The following is a 21,006-nucleotide window of genomic DNA, read 5'->3' as shown; positions in this document are numbered from 1 at the left end:
TGAAAGGAGAAATAAAGGCTCTCCGACCGTCAACAGCTGTAGCACTGGCTGTAGCTGCTGTAGCTGTGGCAAGCACTCACACATGGAGCCATGCATGGAGCAAAGTAGCAATCTGCGGCAGCTGATGCGAAGCTGAAGAATATAAATGAGAAGCACACCACTGGTCCGAGTATGACAGCTGTGATTTTCTATTTAATGGTACACAAAAGGAGTGAGCAAGTAAGTGATAAGAGCGTTAAAGTAACTCCACAGCAAGTGCGTCAGACGCATCAAATTATCACATTAGCGTTGTAGCTAGCCTTAATATTGGCACTCTTTTTACATGGTGCGCTGCGATCCTATATACTGTCATAAATGGTAGGCTTTTGAACATTTGCACTGCCGTTTCCATGTCATGTTGTTGGGCTCTTGTTTTGCTCACTACATTAGGTGAGCGGCTCTTTGACATTTAAATGCGGCGGGTGAACACGGGAGGTGTTTATTCTCTCTTTATTCATTGTGAGGGTCGGTTTTCGATAGCGCGCGAAAGCAACGAATCGTGAAGTTATACGAGCTGGTCTTTAGGAATTGTGTGGCAAAGAAATCTGTTTCAACCAACGAATCTTGACTGCTCTGAGAGTACGGTGTCCACAGATAACGAGATTGTGCGCATTGTTTGCAGCTGAAAGAAATTCCCTGAAGGGTATCATGCCTCATGTATGTGCGGAGACCCTCATCGAGCAGTCAAGGCCTGAAGGCAGCTCTGCTCTTCAGGGAGACACTAACAGAAGTGCTTTCACACCATACAAGGTGAGCTCACGGTTGTCTGGCCTCATGACGGACCGCAGAAACGTTAAAACACGAGAGTTGCGGAGTGACAACTCCGGAGTAGGAATGTTTTCGGAATCATTGAATATTTTCAATCACCCGGAAAGGAATTGGAATGGTATATATATGGCACAGTTGTCTGACTGATGGAATGGGAATGGAATGAGAGCTCGAGATTCCGGAATGGGCACATAGTCTCAGAGCGCTAAATGCTGATTTTAAATAGTAAATTTGCTGATTAGACTAAACTATACTTGGCCAATTTATTATATTTCTCAATTTTTACTCAATATGGCTCTTTCACTATGTACCTATAGGCGACTGCCTCTGCCATGGTAATTATAAACATCATGGTATTCTACATATATTCTACATTTCTGAAGGCCTGGAAACCTTTCTTCATTACAATGTTGAAGTGTGTTTAAAAACGGCAAGGGTTGAAGACTGGGCATGTTGGTATAGCATACTATATGTTGGATTGCATAACATTTTGCGGGACACACAGAAGATAGACACACACAACGGAGTGCAAATGTATTCCCTTGTCAGCAGAATAAATACTGAAACTTACTCCAAGGGGAAAAACAACAAATACAAAAGATACAGAAAGGATCATCCACCAGTTCCAAGCCTGCTTTGTCACGTAATCATTTGGCTGAACTCTACATCACAAGAAAAAAAAAAAAAAAACGAGGGTACAAAATTTCTTTTCCTTTCAGATTAGGGCATGAGGAAATAAATTTCTTTTGCACTAAGGGAAGCAGATGGCATGCTTATGCACATACTTCCTATGCATGCAATCTGGCGGTTTCGATAATGTCCCGCATCATTTGGCTGTCATATTTGCTCACTGTTGTGCAGTTCTCAAAGATTGGCTGACATCCGCAATGTCTACAATAAACCCCAAGGTGTTCGGCGACTGCTCTTGAAACGTTATACTCGCGCTCCTTTAATCTTTTGTTCAGACAGCACCCAGTCTGATATACTTTGTGCCACACGAAGGTGCACCCGACGATCTTCTTTCTATGTTGTTTTTCACAGCCTCGTTTCTGTGTGGCACCACGATTTACCTTTGCACACATGCTGAGTAGTCTTTCCGGAGTCTAAAAAACACCTTTACATTACACCGTTTACCAATTTTCTTTACAGAAACACGATTGAATGGATGTATAGCATCACCACTATTCTTTCACGTCTCCTTGGGCTACAGGGCTCCTGCCCAGATAGTGGTTGGCTGGTTCCGATTTCCTTTAGCAATTATTATTTCACAGATACCAATACACGGGAAGGATAGCCTACTGCCATAAGCCTGCGTGTTTGCTCCTGGAAGCTGTTGGCAGTGCTATGATGGAATGAGTTTTTTAACGGATTGTTGTAGCAAGACCTAACTAAGGCTTTTTTTACGACCTTAGAATCGGAGGTTCAAATGGCCAAAGAGGCTTATTTGCATGCAGTTCATATTGCCAGCAAACCCATTGTGCGATATGCAAACTCTGGACTGGTGGTGATTGTGCGCTTACTTCATAGGCCACAGCAGGCTATACTGTAGCAAGTGAAGAAAATCACCAAGAAGTTGTTCTTGACAAGATGGTGGTGGCCACTGTGACATGTTGCTGCTGTTGCCATAAACGAGTTCATAGTCATGGGAGCTGCTGAAATTTTTTTTAAAGCAAAGCTTTCTTTATTTCTTCCTTCGACTTTCCCACTGCTGCTGCTGCTACTGTTGTGGCTGCTGCTGTCTGGCACACAGCGTTGGGAGGTGGTTCAGAGCGTGTGTATACATGACAGGAGTGAGTCGGGAGAGGAAAGGCGATGCGAGAAACTCTTTTGGACCCCACCACATCGAATGTGCATAATGCCCTCTGGAGCTCCCTGGATGTTGCCACAGTAGCCTCTTGACAGTAATTATCTGTGACCCCCTCAAAAGCATTGCAGAAACTGCAGCGCTTCCCTTTCTACTAATGTGCAAGTCCAGAGGGGACATAGAACTGTAGAGAGGAGGGAGAAGAAGAGGCAGTTCCCGTACAGGGGGTAGGGGGGAGGTGACGTGAGAAGGCAAGGAAACCCTACTACTACACGACAGCAGTTGCGAGGAAACTGGACAAGGTTAAGTTCAAGGGATGGTACAGTACGTTCTTGCTATTTCTGAAAAATGAACACCATGCAGATATGTCAAGCAAACAAATTAAGGGCATGCAGAAGCAGAGCACCTATAATTAAAGTGCACCGCAAGGTCCAGGCGACACTATGGAAGCAGTCGACCATCAAATCAACACTTCTGTGCCCGCTGCAGTAGCTTTGCGGCTATGCCACTGCAAGAGGTAGCGCATTTGATCCCGACCGTGGCAGCTGCATTGCGGCGGGGGCGAGATAGGAAATGCACGTGCACTTAGATTTTGGGACACGTTAAAGACGGTCACAGTCTCAAAATTAATCCGGAGTCCACCACTACGACGTGCCTTATAATCCGATTGTGATTTTGGCACGTACAGCCCCATAATCGTATTCAAGTTTAATACTTCTACCACAATGCGATGTGCCATGTGAGGCACTGACAATGCTCAACCCTCTAAGAGGTTATGAAATATGGCAAACGACGACGACTCAAGCAAACACCTCTCCCCTTTGTGTTTTCTGTACTATGCAGACAAACAGCAGTGGTGCATGCAAGGTAACGTTTAACATCAATTCACCACTCTCGTGTCGGACAAAATGCCGAATTAAACATTTGTTGTCAACATCACCACTAATTATCGTCAATCAAAGCAACCAGCACAGAAAGCTTCGCTTACATCAATTCCCACAGTGTGTGGGATCTGCACAATTTCTTCGCTGTCTTGTTCCATAAGCATCAAGTGCAAAAACTAGTATGTATGGCCTTATTCCAAAGCTCTGTCACTTCTGTGTCTGTCCAATGAGGCTCATAAGGTTTGAGCCCTCTATTCAAAAACTCCCCGTTACAGCAGGCACTGTGTGTTTCCTAATGGACAGCTTGGTGCTATATTATTCTGAGCACAGAAATGTGTGTTAAAGTGTGTTATGTCTGGTGGAACTGGTTTTCTCTGTTGAATGAAATGCCTACAAATGGAAACATTGATGCAAGGCCTTGCTTGCTAGCTAACTTTGGAACTAATTTCTTTATTGCTATTATGAGCTATAAGTGGAACTTGCAAACTAATGTCTTGATTGCTGTTTGAGATAGTACAATGCTCAGCTTACTATTGTAAGTGTGTCTTCATTCACAATTTATGCTTTTTGCAGTCATCAACTGTCCTGACCAACCTTCAACGTGGAAATGTGCCTACCCAGACACAAGCTGTCCCTCTCAGTGAGTGCCAGGGACTCATTTATTCATTCATAGGTGCTGATGTATGACAGTGTATTTGTGGTGTAAACGACACAGCCAAGAGGGTGGGCCCGAATGATACAACAAATAACACTGCCAGCCAGGCGCCACGGAGACAAGCAGATGCAGTTGCAGAGCATGGAAAGAATGTTTAATAACCTGTGGTCATATATTACCAATATATTACTCAATTAACCAATGGCCCTCAGTCCCCAGCAGCTGCGGAGCACCTGACCAAGGTGGTGGTCAGACCTGTAACGCAGCAGAGGGTACTAAGAATCTCTGGATCCGGACAGGTTGCCAATGGAAACTGACCCTTGCAACGTTTAACAACCGAACCTTCTCGAGTGAGGCTAGCTTAGCAGGACTCTTTGAGGAACTATCAGATACTGTTTGGAATATCATCGCCCTTAGTGAGACTAGAAGAACTCGTGAGGCTTGTTGAATAATGGACATGTCCTCTGCTATAGAGGTCTCCTAGATAAGAAGCAATACGGGTAGGATTCCTAATCAGTAAGGACATAGCGGGCAACACTGACGAATTCTACAGCATTGATGAGAGGGTAGCTGTAGTCATAACCAAACTTAATAAGAGGTATAGATTAAAGGTAGTACAAGCCTATGCTCCAACATCCAGTAACAATGATGAGGAAGTAGATAAGTTTTATGAAGATATTGAATTAGTGATGAGAAAAGTGAGACTTCAATGCAAAAGTGGGGGAAAAGCAGGCTGGTGAACAAGCAATTGGCAACTACGGCATCGATTCTAGGAATGCTAGAGGAGAGATGCTGGTAGAATTCGCAGCAAGGAATAAGCTTCGAATAATGAACACCTTTTTTGGGAAGCGTAGCAACAGAAAGTGGACTTGGAAAAGCCCTAATGGTGAAATGAGAAATGAAATTGACTTCATACTTTCTGCTGATCCCAGCATAGTGCAGGATGTAGAAGTGATAGGCAGGGTAAAGTGCAGTGATCATAGGTTAGTGAGGGCTAGGATTCACCTCAATTTGAAGAGAGAAAGAGCAAAATTGGTTAAGAAAAAACAGGTCAACTTAGAGGCAGTAAGGGTAACAGCAGACAAATTTAGGCTGGTACTTGCAAACAAATATGCAGCCTTAGAACAGAGATGATGATAATGACATAGAGGTAATGAATGGAACTGTAACGAGGCTGGCTTCAGAGGCAGCAATTGAAGTAATGGGCAAGGAACCAAGGCAACCAGTAGGCAAGCTCGCCCAAGTAATAAAGGACCTAATAAAGAAATGACAAAGAATGAAAGTGTCCAACTCAAGAGATAGATAGAATTTGCGTAACTGTCAAAACTGATCAACAAAGCGAAAATAAGTGTTATTCGAAATTATAACGTGAGAAAGACTGACGAAGCTATAAAATATGGACGCAGCCTGAAATCAGCGAAAAGGAAACTTGTCATAGGACAAACCAAGGTTTATGCACTGAAAGATAAGCAGGGTAATATCATCAGCAATCTTGAAGGTATAATAAGAGCAGCGGAATAAATCTATACTGACCTGTACAGTACCCAGAGGACACAGGAGAACTCTATTCGAAACAATAATCAACAGTATACAGAAACTCCTCCTATAACTAGCAGGGAGGTCAGAAGGGCCTTGCAAGACATGAAACAAGGCAGGAGAAGATGGAATAACAGTCGATTTAAGCAACGATGGAGGAGACATAATGCTTGAAAAACTAGTGGCCTTTTATACGAACTGTCTGTAGACTTCAAGGGTGCCGGAGAACTGAAAGAATGCTAACATTATACTAATCCACAAAAAGGGAGACGTTAAGGAATTGAAAAATTATAGGCACATTAGCTTACTCCCAGTATTATATAAAATATTCACCAAGATAATCTCCAATAGATTAAGGGCGACACTGCACATTAGTCAGTCGAGGGAAAAGGCAGGTTTCAGGAAGGAATACTCTACAGTGGATCACATCCATGTCATCAGTCAGGTAATCGAGAAATCCGCAGAGTAAAATCAGCCTCTCTATTTGGGTTTCATGGATTACGAAAATGCATTTGATTCAGTAGAGCTACCAGCAGCCATAGAGGCATTACGTAATCAAGGAGTACAGAACGCTTGCGTAAATACCTTGGAAAATATCTACAGAGGTTCTACAGCTACCTTAATTCTACACAAGAAAAGCAGGAAGATACCTATAAAGAAAGGGGTCAGACAGGGAGACACAATCTCTCCAATGCTATTCACTGCGTGCTTGCGAGAAGTATTCAAGCTATTAAACTGGGAAGGCTTAGGAGTAAAGATCGACGGCGAATATCTCAGCAACCTTCGGTTTGCCGATGACATTGTTCTATTCAGCAACAATGCAGACAAGTTACAGCAAATGATTGAGGACCTTAACAGAGAGAGTGTAAGAATGGGGTTGAAGATGAATATGCAGAAGACAAAGATAATGATGAATAGCCGGGCAACGGAACAAGAGTTCAGGATCGCCAGCCGGCCTACGTTTACCTAGGTCAATTAATCACAGGGAACCCTGATCATGAGAAGGAAATTCACAGAAGAATAAAAATGGGTTGGATCGCATACGGCGGACATTGCCTGCTCCTGACTGGAAGCTTACCATTATCATTGAAAAGGAGGTGTACAATCAGTGCATTTTACCAGTGCTGACATATGGGGCAGAGACTTGGAGACTAACAAAGGAGCTTGAGAATAAGTTAAGGACCGCGCAAAGACCGATGGATTTTATGTGTGCGTGAACATGTCAGATTTTAAATGCGCTGCTTCACTATCAAGCACTCATAATTGGCGGGTAGCCAGAGGCATCAGGTGTTCACAGAACTTGGGAGGATGAGGGTGCAAGAGAGAGTTCACTTGCCCGTCATTGAGTTGCATGGCTGAGTACCTCTGCCTATTGCATATTGAAGTTAGAAAGAGCAACTCCTTGCCCTTACCTTCCCTCTTCTTAAACCGCTGTTGTCAACAGCAAAAAAAAAAATTAATGTGCTCTTATGGCTCGTTCACACTGAGACATTCGGCATCTGGAGAGGCATGGAATCTCCTGCTGCCAAAATGCAGCATCGTTTACATTGCTCGTCCTTCGCACCGCTGAAGCTGCTGCCAGCTTTCGCAATACTGTGAAAACAAAGAGAGAGCACAGTATTCTTCTACTAGCATGATCTGCCGAGTATGCATTAACTTAAGCGCTCCCCGCTTTTTTTGTTTTTCTTCAGTTCACCCCTTTTGCATTCAAGGTTGGGCGCTTTTATTTTTCATTAAAACAATCAGCGCAGAGGGTCTTTCCGGCGGTACCCGCCGTCGCCGAATTGTATTCCAAGCCACTCTAGACGCCGATTATCTGAGTGTGAATGAGCCTTTATGGCCCTCCAGAACTGTCTGTGAGTGCGTGTGCTCTTGTTCGATGTGCGGCTAGACAAGGCACATTATTTTTTGAAAAACTTTTGAAGATGTTCTGTGATGCTCTTCTGAATAGTGTTGTCATGGATTGTAACTTGCCACCTGTAGGCAACTGTGCATGTAAAAAAGGCCACTTAATTGAGCCATCATATTCTTTGCCCCTGAGGCTTATGCATTTAATGTGAATATATTTGGTTATATTTTTTTTTGTTTTCAGGGCGTTGCATCCATCAACTGTCTGCACAGGGAGAGATCTCACCAGATCAGATAAGTATGTGACACGTTGAAGTTGGTCTTGTAAACTGTCTATTTTAATATAAAGGAGACCTGTGCATTTAGATTTCAATTTTTGCAGTGTTTATGGAAAATCACATACGTATCTAACATTTACTAGCTGCAAAAATTCTCATATCACTCCTTATTGTCAAATATGAAGCTTCAGCCTACATATGAAAAAGTTGGCAAATTAGTTCTTTGCCAATCTGCGAGGTCGAGGAAGTTTCACAAAAGAGAGAACTGTCATCCACCTGAAAGTAACACAAAGCTACAAAGGAAATCCATGCAGGTTTCTTAGAAAGGTAGCATCGCAGTTGGAAAATTACTCCTGGTCCGAAAATTGAACCTAAGACCAACGCTTCTCTGGGGTGGTTTTTCTACGATATGAACTAACCAGGAAGCTAGTAGATCGCAAAGTGATGCCAAATTAATCTGCAACTCGACATGCATGGACTCGGAGTATTGCAAATCGGTTATTTTATGGAAGCCTGCAAAGTAGACGAATGAAAGGAAAAGCTGTTACCCACCCGGCTATAGCATGAAGCCACAAAGGCAACCTATACAACTTTCTCAGGAAGAAACCTGTCCACGAGAAAAAACGCATGTGGGTTTCCCTTGCAAGTTCATGTTGCTCTCGGGTGGATAACAATTTTCTCTTTCATAAAACTTCCTCCACCTTGCAGATTTCTGCAAAATTGATTTGCCATGTTTGGTGTCTCTGCCCATCGAGTTCTCGATTCATTCTCCTTTGCCCTGCAAGCTGCTAGCCTGCTGGTTGATAGATTGACTGCCCTGGAAAATTGTTGATCCTAGTTTCCATCCCCAGAGCAGAAGGAATTTTTTTTTCGACTACGAAGCTTTCTTTCAGACAAATCCATATGGGTTTCCATTGTAGCTTCATGTTACTGTCAGGCCGATGAAATTCTTTTTTCTTACGTGAAGAAGATGCACGGTTTAAGCGATACAACGCAGTGCAGTCGATATTTGTGTGTAACAATGTGCAGATAAGTACAGAAAAAAGCTGCCAATCACATAGTGGTGGCATGCTGGCACAAGTGGACACTTTTAACTGGTCCTATTCATGTAGGGCATATTGAGCTTTATTAGTTTTGTTGTTTATCTGGCAGGAATCAATAGATAGAGAAAGGAAAGAGAGAAGACAGGGATGTTAACCAGAAAAGCGTCTGGTTGACTAGCCTATGCTTGAGGAGGGAAAAAGGTAAATAAAGAGATGAAAGAGAGAGAGGAAGGTGGTGGATGGTGTGAATGTGCATGGACAAGCGCCACACAGTCAAAGGCGCTCACTGCTGTCACTTACCAAAGCGAGTTCATCGTGCAGAGTGAATTAACATTGCTACCTGCCCGAGGGGCCCATCTGCTGCTAACTTTGGTGTTCTTGTTTGCATTGAAAAGCAAGTTGCTCAGATGAGTGAGATCTGCTCCTCTCATGCACTCTTGTGCAAGGAAAGAGTGCACTCTCATGGACTGTTTGCCAAGCCTTTGCAGGTCCTATTGAAGATGAAAGAGTGTACTCAACCAACATCATGACAGTGCTGTTTTCATTCTTGCTCTTGCTGTGGAGATGCTCTTCATTCCTAAATGCCACACTTCCATGAGCCAGCTGACCTAACCTTTGCTACCAGTGGCAGAGTGCTTTTCACCAGACCTGTCAGCCGCTACCATGTCAGATGATTTGCTGCTACTCATTGAAAGGAGGCCACGCACCATATGAAGTGATAACTGAACTTTCATCATATTTTACAATCTTCAGTGCATTGGGAAGTCTGGAAAAATTAAACTGACATGAGGTATTGTAGAATGTAGCCTCCAGTGCTCTTAGCTTTTCTCTAATCAAATAATGCAGAATTTGCACTTTGGCAGATTCGGCAACATTACTTTTATATGAAAGCAGCCGTAAAGACAGTACCTTCTGTCAAATTGCCTAATTTTCCGATCCAATATCTACATTGCTTTAACAATGTCTCAAACTTCAGTACTTGCTCAGGAGTGCAGCTGGTTTTAATGATTGTGTTCGACCAACATCCAGTGTAACATTACGTTTCTTGCTGTGGGTTGCTTTTATCCATCATTTTGACAGCCTATGCGCAACATATTACAAGTAATATTTCTCGTCGTGTGGAGCTTTCACTCATATAAGAGCATATAGTCAATTTCAGACCCGCCTATGGCAGAAGCTTGACTAGCAGTCTAATCTCTTACTTTTTGCACACTGTCTGTGCAAATGCCCTTATGTACAACACTGTGCAGCACTCTACATTACTGTACAAGTTCTGCACAAAGCATTTGAAGGTGCACGATAACCAGATTGCTTGAACAGAAAAGCCGATCGAACACAATAATTACCATATTTACTATAATCTAGGCCGGCTCCGCATCTAGGCAGACCCCCAAATGTCCGAAGCCAGAAATAATCAAAAAACTTACCTCGAATGTAGGCCGAACAAAAAAAGTGAGGACAGCGTTCACAAAATGATAACAGCATTTATTTAATATGCACATGCCGAGCTCACTCTACATCGTCATCACCATCCCTATAGCCCAAACCACACATCTGCGCGCCAATGCATGCGCAGATAGTGCGACATCGCACACATCGAAAAGCGCCACGATCTCGGTGAACAGCTCCTCTCTGTTATTGTGCGCTTATCTTCCTTATCGCTGTCATCTCCTCGTTGCAGCATATGCAAAAGTGTCTCCCGTTGCCCTTTACGATGACGAACATTTTTCTAATCGATACTGAAGTCTCACCTGGCTTACTATGCCCCTGCGGCTAGCACAACGTTTCATTTGAAAGCGGCACTATAGTGTCCCGTTACGATAATGCCGCGCTGCATGCTGACACCATAGAACCAGCTCCGATACGACACGGGTCAAAGCGACATCGCTCGTTTACTTCAATTGGCTACTGGTCCGGCTAGTAGTGGCTGCAATACTGACTTTTCTAGATGGGTGCTAGCTGTGGACCATATTTACCATTTTCAGTTACAAACTGGCGCATTTTTAAAGATCCTCAAATCTAAGGCAACCCTAGAGTTTTGTATGTGATTATTTGGAAAGAACTATCAGCCTAGAATAAATACGGTAAGTATAAGCAGTCTTGTGCATCCTCCCCAGCCTCGCTCTTAGATGTTTGCTGCAGTGAGTAAAAATGAATGCCCCCTGAACCAATTTTCACATTTTCGAAGTCACGGCTTTCCCCTATAGCGTGGGCATAACTATGGCTTATATCTATGTAAACAAATTTGCATATTTTTCTTGTGTAGTCTAATTTACAGAAGTATAGAAATAAAAGCAAGGTCCACATTTTGTATATCTGATATATTTTTTTACTCTAATACTTATACGAAAAATATCAAATTACTGTTACTTTCGGTCATGCTTCTACAAGACCGGCAAACAGCAGTTCCTTAATACCTCGCATAAGGTGACGCACCTTCTTTGTCTCCGTCATACCGGGGTCAGCTCGGCGAAACAGACGGGCCATCTCTTCCGCATGCATGGCCACGGTTTTGTTGGGTTTCTGTACCTGAGCCTCAATAAGTTGTTGCGCGTAATCTCGCCGGTCCGAGCTCGAGAATGTATCAAGGAGCTGACGACGAAAATTGTCCCACGTTTGGAAGCCCACTTCTCTGTTCGCGTACCATGTATGACTGCTGTTTTCTAGCACGAAATAAGCATGTGCGAGTTTTTGTTGTTCGTTCCAGCGATTTACCAGAGCAACGTGTTCTTATGGTCAATCCAGTCCTCGACATCTTCAAAAGCATCGCCACGGAATATTTCAGTGACGCAAGGGTGTTCAAGAGTCATCTGGGAAAGGCTAGGTGCTGCGTGTGAAGGAGGGACAAGCGCCGATGATGTGGTCGTGCTGGTGGGAGCCGCGACGGGTGGGAAGTCCGGACTCTGGCCGAGCAGGCGCCGACTGAAACGGTGCACTCGAGTCATTACGAGAGGTGGAGCATCGGGACCGGGTGTACGACTCCAAATAGGGGTTGCCCGCATTGGGGTAGCAGGCTCCAGCACCTCCACCAGTGTTACAATGTAAAAACAGGGGTCTTAGAGCACTATTCAGAAGGCACAGCAGCAGGTCGCCTTTTTAATAGAGCGCAACCGTGACTTCATCACCGTGCCTTGACAAAAATGCTCATGCACACTCGCGTTGTCCTTTTCTTCATCGGAGTACAGGCACGGCAATATGTTGCGACTAATACATCTTCAAATAAAGTGTTAAAACATAAAAGCACCAAAAATGAGCACATTTCTAGCTGTAAGGAAATTGTTAAGAGCTCTGAGCTGGGGGTATGTTGCAACAACCAGTTCAACGTCTTGGCCTAATTATGCAGCGCCTGAGCGCCTGGACCTGCGTGACGAGGCGGGCCTGACACCACTGCTCTGGGCCAGCGCACATGGGCAGTTGTCAACAGTGCGCCACTTGCTTGCCAAGGGGGCACAGGTTGGTGCACAGGGCCTGAGGGGCGAGACTGCTCTGCTACTTGCTGCTGCTCAGGGGCACTCGCACGTTGTACGCTATCTGCTACAGCACGGTGCCAGCCCTAACCAGGCAGATCAGGTGAGCAGAGTAACTACGCAAAGTCAGAGTAACAATTTCTTAAAATCATTTGGAACAAGACAGGAATATATAAGATGATGTGCACACATATGCTACTCCAACTGTGGAGCAGGACAAAGAAATACTGTCCATGTGGGTTGCTGTTCCTGAATCTCTGTTCCATTCTAAACTGCCCTAAACTTTGTAAGCACACATTTTTGGAGGCACAGAAATGCTATGCATGTAGTTAAAAGACCTGAAAAAGAAAAAGAAATTGTACATTTCTGAATTTAGTGCTGCATGTAGTGCACCCAGTCATGATCGCATTGGCTGAATATGAATGCTTGCATTTTGGCAGTGCAAGCAGTTTTCTCAGTCAATGCCACCGATGTCAGTGATGATTCTCTTACCTCAAGGTGCCAGCAGCTAATAATGGCACTGATTCGGTTACAAGCATCTTGAAGCAAAATGTGTAGTCCCCATGTAGCAAAGACAGAACAAGGAATTCCGTCGTTATGGAGGGCTCCGACACCAGCTCACATTACTTTGTAGGCCTTCTGGTCATGAGCATGAAGCAGTTCTATTGCTTCAAAACAATTGCTGTACCTTTTCAAAAAGCATTTGCAAGATATTCCTTCCACAATATGCTGTAAATCGAAGGTAAAAAATGAGAGACCTAATGGCCTAATGTAGACTATGAGTGTTCAACCCTTTAAGGCACTGTGTACACAATAGTGTACAAGATTAGTGCATCAACAGCAAAAGCATCTATCAAAGTAATGATATTTAAAATGTGTTGCGTACATCTTGCAACGCTTCCAAATAAAATGGTGCTGCAAGTTTAAATAATGTGTGCAAGGTGTTTTGTAATATGAGTGGGAAGGCTGGGTGTTCTTGCTCGATGCGGTAATGTTGTTTTACATAGCTGGTTCACAGTTTTCATTGTTTTTCAAGTGTTGCACCAGGCATAATCTTCAAGTGGCTGGATAGGGGCGTTTCAACCCCACTAGACATGAGATAGTTAGTATTTTCATAACTGATGTTCAAGCAGAGAATTTTCACATGAAGTCCGCATTCTGTAAGCTTGACAAAACTCACTAAAGAATTGAAAATTCTTAGTGTATTCTGCAGCTGCATGCTTTTTATCATTCTGATGGCGTAAGAAATGCAATAAACCTAAGATCTTAATCAACAGAAATATTTATTGCTTGAAAGGGTTAATAAACATAAAATACGAAAGCATAGCCAAGCCAAGCTATGCCAAGCCTCAATGCTTGCATTCTTACATGTGTCCTAGGAAGGAAACACTGCCCTAATGTATGCTGCCCTTGGCAACCATGCTGCCACGGCTCAAGAACTACTGTCAAGCGGAGCCGACATGTGTGCTCAGAACAATGTCTTTGACACTGCTTACGGCCTCTCAGTGACAATGAGTGCACGACAGGGTAAGGCTGCGACTGCGTTGTGCACATCTGCACTTTGCATGGTGCCATAATGTGGTCTGAAAGCCTCCTCATTTTTTTTTGGGGTGGCTACTTATAGTGTGCAGCTATGTCAGCTAAAACCTGCAAAGTACAGTTGATTCACGATAATTTACTAAGGCAAAAGCCTTAAGTGGCTCGTTGTAATGCCTCATACTCTAAAAAAAGTGGCATCTAGTCTAGTGATGCAAAAAATATCAGGAACGGCTCCTACCCACATAAGCAAGCAAAGATGCAATGACTGAATATGAATGAAGAAACGAAAGAACCTTTAGGTAGTGCATTAGGTGCTCGCATGCGTCGTTGAGGAGGTCGACCTGCAGTGCCATACGTTTACTTCACACTGCGGCTCGTTAGGTCTTGCACGTACGTGGTCAGACTCCTTCAATCTTATACCACATGTGCAGCAGGCTTTCGCCTTCATGTGTTACAGGAGCATAACATGCTGCCGAACTTTTTCAAAGTTGGATTTGGAATTCAGCGTAATCTGTAGAAATGTTCCAGTTTTGCTTGGTTTATGATCTTTGAAATGCACTCTGAAGAAATTTAAATCAAACAAGGCTCTTAGTTAAACCCAGAAAGCTCGGACACCTTTCCACATCAAGGAAAGTACATTTGCACCACAATTAGTAAAGTAATTACTTTACTAATGAATTAATTAGTACTAAATTTGTTGAGCTATCCACATCTAACTTTGGTTCAGCATACAAAAGAATGCTACTAGTATAAGCTTTGAATTAAGTTTTCCATGCTTAAAATGTCGAACTATCAAGCTCAGCGTATCAAAGAAGATATACTGGGCTTTCTGGATTAATTTGGACCAACAGCTTCTCATTATCGCAACTAGGCCTCTATGTCCAGAAATGGCCATAGAGGCACATCAATCTTTTGCATGCTATGGAAGGGGCTCTCACCTTAGTGTATTATTGAATTTCTCAGTGGAAAGTTTCACCTTTTCAGAAATTCTGCCCCACCTCTTAGGAATGACAAACGAGTAGCAGCCATTTCCTATGTGCAGTTGCTAATAGTGTGGCACACACACAAGATGGCATTAAGTGTCAGAAACAGATAAATGTAATGTTGGTGTCATCAGTGACAATGAAATGGTCTGGCATTCACGAGTAAAAATTGTAGCAACCAGCCAAGTTTGTTGCAACAACAAATTTTCATACTTCTACGGATATAAACATCACCCTATCAACATATCATTTGGAAAGGTATTGATAGAGCCATGTTTGAAGCCTTCTTACGAAAAAAATACTGTGGAAGGCTTCAGTGAATCGTTATGTGAAGTGAAAGCTAGTTCAGATGATAGCTTGAGATTGCAGTTTAAGCTTATTGATTTTTCACTATTGGACATGGTTGGAAAGGAACAGGTTATCACCCAAGCAATAGAAGACAGTGAAAGCATGTTTAATGCAAGCTGTTTTTTCACAGATATTAATGCCTTCTAGTTATTAACTTAATTCCAAAAATCATGGTTGTGCAAAAAAAAGAAGAAACAACGGAATAGAAGTAGTTGATAGTGCAGTATCTAATCACAATATTGCCTGTATTGGAAGCGGCTTCTAAAAATCGTGTGTAGAAATGCACTCACCTGCTAAATATTGAATGGCGCACTGCAATTCATCAGACATTTGGTTTAGGGAATGAATTGCAGTACCATGAAGCTGTCTGTCTAATCGAGCATGCCAGAATAAACAGTCGGCAGCAGTACTCTTCAACAGTATATAGAGCGATTTTCCCTTGTCTAATCATCACTGAAAGTGTCACTGCCTCTTTGCCGGAGAAACACATTTACAATAATTGCATTTCTATGTTTTTCTTCCAGTGCAGCAAATCCTGGAGAATTATATTCTGAAGCTGCTTCAGTGAGGTCTGGCTCAGGATCACTATTGCACCAGAGGCTATTGATTGCTTTTGGGCTTCTGCAGTGAACATATTTGTGCTTGTGAGCTGCACAACTGGACACTTGCAAAAATGACCTGCTCATTTTGTCCGTGCAAGACTTTGGCATATAATGCCTTTAGACTGCATGAGGTGCGATATAAGGCTAAACCCCATGAGCGCGATTTTGTCCGCGACAGTGACGGCTTCGAGCGACGGATCAGGCCGTCCCGTGAACAGATCGCTCGGTCGCTCGGTTCTGCAAATCTAGAATTCGTCGCTCGGAAGTGCTATGAGCGACTAGCCAATAGCGCAACTGGACGTACATAACTCAAGTACTTCCGATTGTCGCAGCGAACGAGCAAACGATTGAATTTTTATACGTGCAAAGAACCTACTGCAAGACTTTCAGAAATATTTTATGCTGCTTTTTACAGTAAAACACATCAACTTAAGGTAATAAAGCATGCGTCACGCTAGTTTCGGTGCCTATATTGCTGCCCTCATACCAGCAACACTGGGGAGACGTCAATCGAAGTCATCGCTCACATGGGGTGCAACTTGTAGGCGACGAGCGAACGCGACAGCCATCGCGTCGCTTGTCGCTGTCGCGTGCAAGATCGCTTGCATGGGGTTTATACTATAAAGTTTTTGAGATGGGTGCTGCCTAATGAACAGCAGTTGTAGTAGTGCGATGCATCAGCAGATGGCACATTTAGATCTGGTAAATTCCTCAATAGTCATCACACGGCGTCAGTGCTGAAAAATTTGAATGCCACTTCGTCTGCTGTATGACTTATTACATTAATGATGTATTATAGGAGCTAGTCAGTGTTTTGCATGTTTTTCTCCTTGTTTGACTGTTGCAGCATTTGCAAGATAACATTGTGCTTGTATATGTGTGTAGCTGTGCAACTTGAGCGTCTGACAATGATGGTTGTGGCCAGGCCAGAACATAGTATACAGTCACGGCTTTCACGACAAATGCAGATTTCTGCTCTGTTAAGCAGTAGTGGTTCTAATTTAATGGATCACAGTGTAGTTCGCAAGAACTGCTACGGATCAAAGCTTTTAATTAGAAGCTACGTGCACAGGCTTCGCAGAAATTTGGCTCTTTCACAAACCCCACATCTCAAACTTTTGTGGGTGACTGTACCGTCTGTCTACAACAGTAAATTGCCTCCTTTTGTACTAGTTTTTCAGATTCAGACACAAGAGAATAAAACAAATGTGACTGAAACTGCTTTACTTGCACCTCAGTACATAGTGCTCATGTCAAATTTTAATTCAACAGCTATTCAGCAAAAAACACAAAACAATGGTCATGTTGAAAGTGTAACAATTACCTTGCAGTGGGGAGGAAAAAAAAAAGGAAAAAAAAAGCATTCTGGTAAACAGTCCTCATGAAATGGCAGGCTGCAATTTCCAGCTGTATCAATTACTGCAGTTATAACATATTATAACGGTGCGCTGGCAACTTGCAGATGAAGTCTTCCCTCCTTTCTGTATTGTCTTATCATAGGTTGTAAGCTGCAATCATGCATGGACCAGCTACGAAAAAAAAAATTGTTGGCATGGATGAATATTTGCACATTGTACAGCAAATGCCATAAATCAGCAAATGCAGGCTTCTTGGACCATGATTGTCATCTTTATATCCTCCTTTTCTGTGTGCTGATGTACAGAACTGAAAAAAAAAAAAAAAAGAATTCTGTGAATCTTCGTGAATAGTATTCTGAAAAGCTAGTCAAACCATCTTAAAAGCTTAGAAGTAAATATTGTGTGTCGTTTTCATTTAAAAACAAAGGCATGTTTATCATAAGTTTTGTTTGAATGAAGGGTGTGGCAGGCATTTGAGGTCAAACAGTCTACTACTCTTTTAGAAGAGCCAATGTACTTGAACCAGGAGTGGGATAATGTAACAATTCTAGCAATTCTTTCTCTTTTCATGCTTTGGTGTTTGAGCAGTACTGTGTTCTCACCACAACCGGCTGATTGCGAGTGGTGGCCGATAAAGAAAGCCATAGAATCGAGCGGAGTGAAAGGAATGCTACATTATACCAGCCCCAATTTGATAGAGGTCATTAGCCTTAATCCCAGCCTCAATTTGGCTACAAGAGCATCTAATGGCCTTAATAAGATGCTCCATATGAATGGTGACTCTCGTGTCTGCAATGACAGCCTTTAAGGAGTCTTCGGTTCTGCTGGACTCCATTTCACTACCTTATACTATTTATTATATAATAGTCTGGAGAGTTAGGAGGCCACATGTTTGGAGTGATGTGGTTGTGAAATTTTCCAGACAGCTACTTTTGCATTATTGAAGCCATGTGTGCTGGCTCAGAGTTTAGTTCTTAGATGTGTGGTTGTTCCTGGGCAACTTCCTCAGTCCAAGGCCATTTCCAACACTTTAACAAATGCAGCAGCGTTGACTCTGAGGCCTTGGAAGAAGTAATTGGATGGCATTACATGACCCTTGCTGGCAATCCCCAACACTGTGAAAGACTATGGAAACTTGGCGTGCATGACGTTGAGAACATCTGTAGGGTTACTGCAAAGCCACCTGTCATTTGTCACATTTAGGAACAATTGCATTTTTTAACTTGCTGCTGTTAGTGGCAGGAGGAGCACAGCATTCTACTTCATTTCTGGCATAAGGCCAGAAGCCGCCATTTTGACGCAAATAGTACATAGGTAACAAACAAGCACTCTTGAAGTGCGGCCAGGAGTAAAAGACAAATGCCTTCATTTCACGAGGAGCTATAGCATGATAATTGCATGTTCTCGGACACCTGCTACACCCTTTAGATGATGCCCCTCACTGGAGAAAGAAAGCCTTGAAGCATCACTTCCACTCTTTGCACAAGAACTTGTTGAATTTCCAGTTGATATACATTTGCCTTTGCTTGCATGACAATTTTAGTAACACAATGTTTACAACAGGCATTTCTGAAACACATTCTTAACTTTGATGAAAGCACGAAAGCACACCTTGAAAATATTTGAGATTGCAATGCAAATCTAAACATGAGTTACAATAGATAAGTCGATTCACTGTAGAGAAAATGTGCATGCTGCTGGCAAACTGCATTTCCAGCGAAGTGTTTAACGTTCAAGGTCTGTGTGATCATTACATAAAGTCTGCATGACTTCTAAGTGTGTAAAAGTTTACAAAGCACTCGACCTGCTCTACGATTTCTTCTTGCACTGCACAAATAATGTAAAATATGTTCCATCATTAAATTTGAAAATTTGAAGCACGCTTAAGCTTCGTTTAACTTTAAGAGTGGAATGTGATAGCATTCAAAGACCCTCGACTGCTTCTTACACTTCCCGGCAACTGCAGCTTATGCAACCGTGATGTTTGCCGAGAAACCCTGGCGGCAAACACTATGCTTGGTGTATGCACAAAGCTTCAGAGAGGGGCCGCACTGAGTTCCTGCAAGAGTGACAGCTGCTGCAAGCAACCGTATCGCCGACGTCACTCTGCCAGATTTGTTAGTTTTTCCGTAACAGAATTATGATTTCCCATACATACAAATTACAATCCAACACTATCATGCCTGTAGGTTGTGTGCAAGGCGCATTTTACAATTTTACTACATATTTTATCCTAAGAAATTCAATTGGTTCAGTACTTCCTTACACTACATGGAAGGCCTGTGTGGTTGGGTATGTGTGGTTCAATATTCTTTTTTTGCCGAAACGACGTCCGACGCGGAACGCCGACGCCAGATCTTCTGCGGCACGGAGCGCTTAACGTTACCGCATCAGGAACATGCTGCAGCATCTGGACACCTAAATTAGTGCGACAATCATACACAGTAGCCACACACACACAAAAAAAGCTCAGTCATGCAATCTACACACTAGCCACGTCAAAAATTCACACTAGCATGCCGATTAATTTGGCTCAGCAACTAATTTCGCGTCAATCATGATGCTGAACCAACCTATTGGACCGATAAATACCGGTAACTATCAAAGATATCTGAATAACTATGACATAAGTGTACAACTGTCAAGTAAAAAAAGCTAACAGGTTTCGCTAGCTTACCGTTGTTCCCTCGAATGAAAGCGTCGCCGTACTTGTTTTTCAGCTGACCATTGACATATTCTTCGGTCTGCTCAAGAGCAATGTTCATATAGCCATCAAGACACGCGAGAACACCTAGGGGAAAAGAAAGAAGTCACAAGTATACACAACCTCATCTAATAAGCAGCGCTCACTAAGAAGCCTTACCTCGGTAGTCCAAACCAGAGTTTAACTTGACGACAACAGGTCGTCCAATAATTTGCTTCAAAAATTCGCTGGGCGTTTGGCGTCGACTCATCGTTGAGCTCGGCAGTAACCTGCGTAAATGCATTCAACACTGAACACCGTGGCTGAAAACTGCAATATGGTCAGTAAGTAAGCGAAAACTCATTGTAACATATCTGCTAGTGTTAATCACAAGATGCAGACACCAACGGGAAAGTACTCGCCTAATACAAAAGCGCGTAATATCGTGGCAGCCCCGGCAAGAAAGTTTGCGCTACGGTTTGAGTGGCGAAAACAAACGCTTCGTGTGGATTGAAATGACTAGTGTTGGCTTTCCTCGCCCATTGTTGCATACTCACATTTCGCCTAAGACTAGAGAACAATGTCCGTTACGGCGCAGTTCAAAAGACGGAATGTATCCTTTCAGTGTACATTTATAGTACATTAAACTTGGTTACAGAAAATAAGCGTGTATCGTTGAAGGCGGCTTTATATAAATGTGAATGATAATTATTCTTTAATGTCATGCTCACCGTGGTCATGTTTTTGTGCAAGTACAGCGGCTGTAGTGAAAGCCCACGATGCGGCGGCCAGGCTCGGCCTGCCCGTCCCAACTTGGGAGCGGCCCGTTGCGCGATAATCGTATCTCAGGACTCGCAATAAAGTTTTTCCATCCACCCATCCATCCATGCTTTTGCCAACGTTTGCAGATGGCGAGAAACAACTAGCGACACCATGACCGCTATTTTTAAATGAAGGAGCACTTTGCGTACTCCTACTTGCTTTCCTGAGCGTGAATCTTAACGACGTAATGTCCCTAGAATATAGGCTAGTCTGCCGTCCGCCGACGGGAGTGACGTCTGTTTTCGAATGACTGTGGCGGTGGCGCTGCTAGCAGTCCTCATGTAGGGACATCGGGACATTTCCTGGGCGGACACTGGGTTCTGTCATGGAGCGAGCACAAGAAAAGCTC

The 21,006-nt window shown here is 43.2% G+C and overlaps 2 protein-coding genes across 3 annotated transcripts; one reads left to right on the top strand and one right to left on the bottom strand.

Moving 5' to 3' along the window:
* The first annotated feature begins 45 nt into the window (after positions 1-45).
* On the top strand, positions 46-17,012 carry LOC126542510 (uncharacterized). Of its 2 annotated transcripts, none has more exons than XM_050189615.3 (7): positions 46-169; positions 662-789; positions 4,069-4,135; positions 7,779-7,832; positions 12,199-12,425; positions 13,702-13,849; positions 15,717-17,012. In XM_050189615.3, the coding sequence occupies exons 2-7, from the start codon at positions 688-690 to the stop codon at positions 15,758-15,760; spliced, it is 642 nt and encodes a 213-aa protein (XP_050045572.1). In that variant the 5' UTR covers positions 46-169; positions 662-687; the 3' UTR covers positions 15,761-17,012. The 2 variants fall into 2 exon arrangements, with proteins under 2 accessions (XP_050045572.1, XP_050045573.1); XM_050189616.3 differs by having other exon boundaries at positions 46-219.
* Positions 17,002-20,366, bottom strand: LOC126542513 (U6 snRNA-associated Sm-like protein LSm6). Its single transcript, XM_050189620.2, has 4 exons — positions 20,258-20,366; positions 20,016-20,125; positions 19,830-19,943; positions 17,002-17,459 (listed from the first exon to the last, which is right to left on the bottom strand). Exons 2-4 carry the CDS (start codon positions 20,104-20,106, stop codon positions 17,425-17,427), a joined length of 240 nt encoding a protein of 79 aa, XP_050045577.2. The 5' UTR covers positions 20,107-20,125; positions 20,258-20,366; the 3' UTR covers positions 17,002-17,424.
* Between the last annotated feature and the right edge of the window lie 640 nt (positions 20,367-21,006).

Source organism: Dermacentor andersoni, chromosome 2, assembly GCF_023375885.2.
Source record: "Dermacentor andersoni chromosome 2, qqDerAnde1_hic_scaffold, whole genome shotgun sequence".
In the NCBI taxonomy this organism is placed as follows: Eukaryota; Metazoa; Arthropoda; class Arachnida; order Ixodida; family Ixodidae; genus Dermacentor; species Dermacentor andersoni.
Note: the sequence above shows the minus strand (reverse complement) of the source record. Positions and strands in the feature narration are given on the sequence as shown.

Bases quoted from the DNA above. Each gene is read 5' to 3' on its own strand.
- LOC126542510 (XM_050189615.3), top strand. From the start codon at position 688: ATGCCTCATGTATGTGCGGAGACCCTCATCGAGCAGTCAAGGCCTGAA. The intron at 790-4,068 runs GTGAGCTCACGG...TGCTTTTTGCAG, and splicing joins GTGCTTTCACACCATACAAG to TCATCAACTGTCCTGACCAA. The intron at 7,833-12,198 runs GTATGTGACACG...CTAATTATGCAG, and splicing joins GATCTCACCAGATCAGATAA to CGCCTGAGCGCCTGGACCTG.
- LOC126542513 (XM_050189620.2), bottom strand. From the start codon at position 20,106: ATGAGTCGACGCCAAACGCCCAGCGAATTTTTGAAGCAAATTATTGGA. The intron at 19,944-20,015 runs GTAAGGCTTCTT...CTTTTCCCCTAG, and splicing joins CTCTGGTTTGGACTACCGAG to GTGTTCTCGCGTGTCTTGAT. The intron at 17,460-19,829 runs GTAAGCTAGCGA...TTTTTTTTTCAG, and splicing joins TTTCATTCGAGGGAACAACG to TTCTGTACATCAGCACACAG.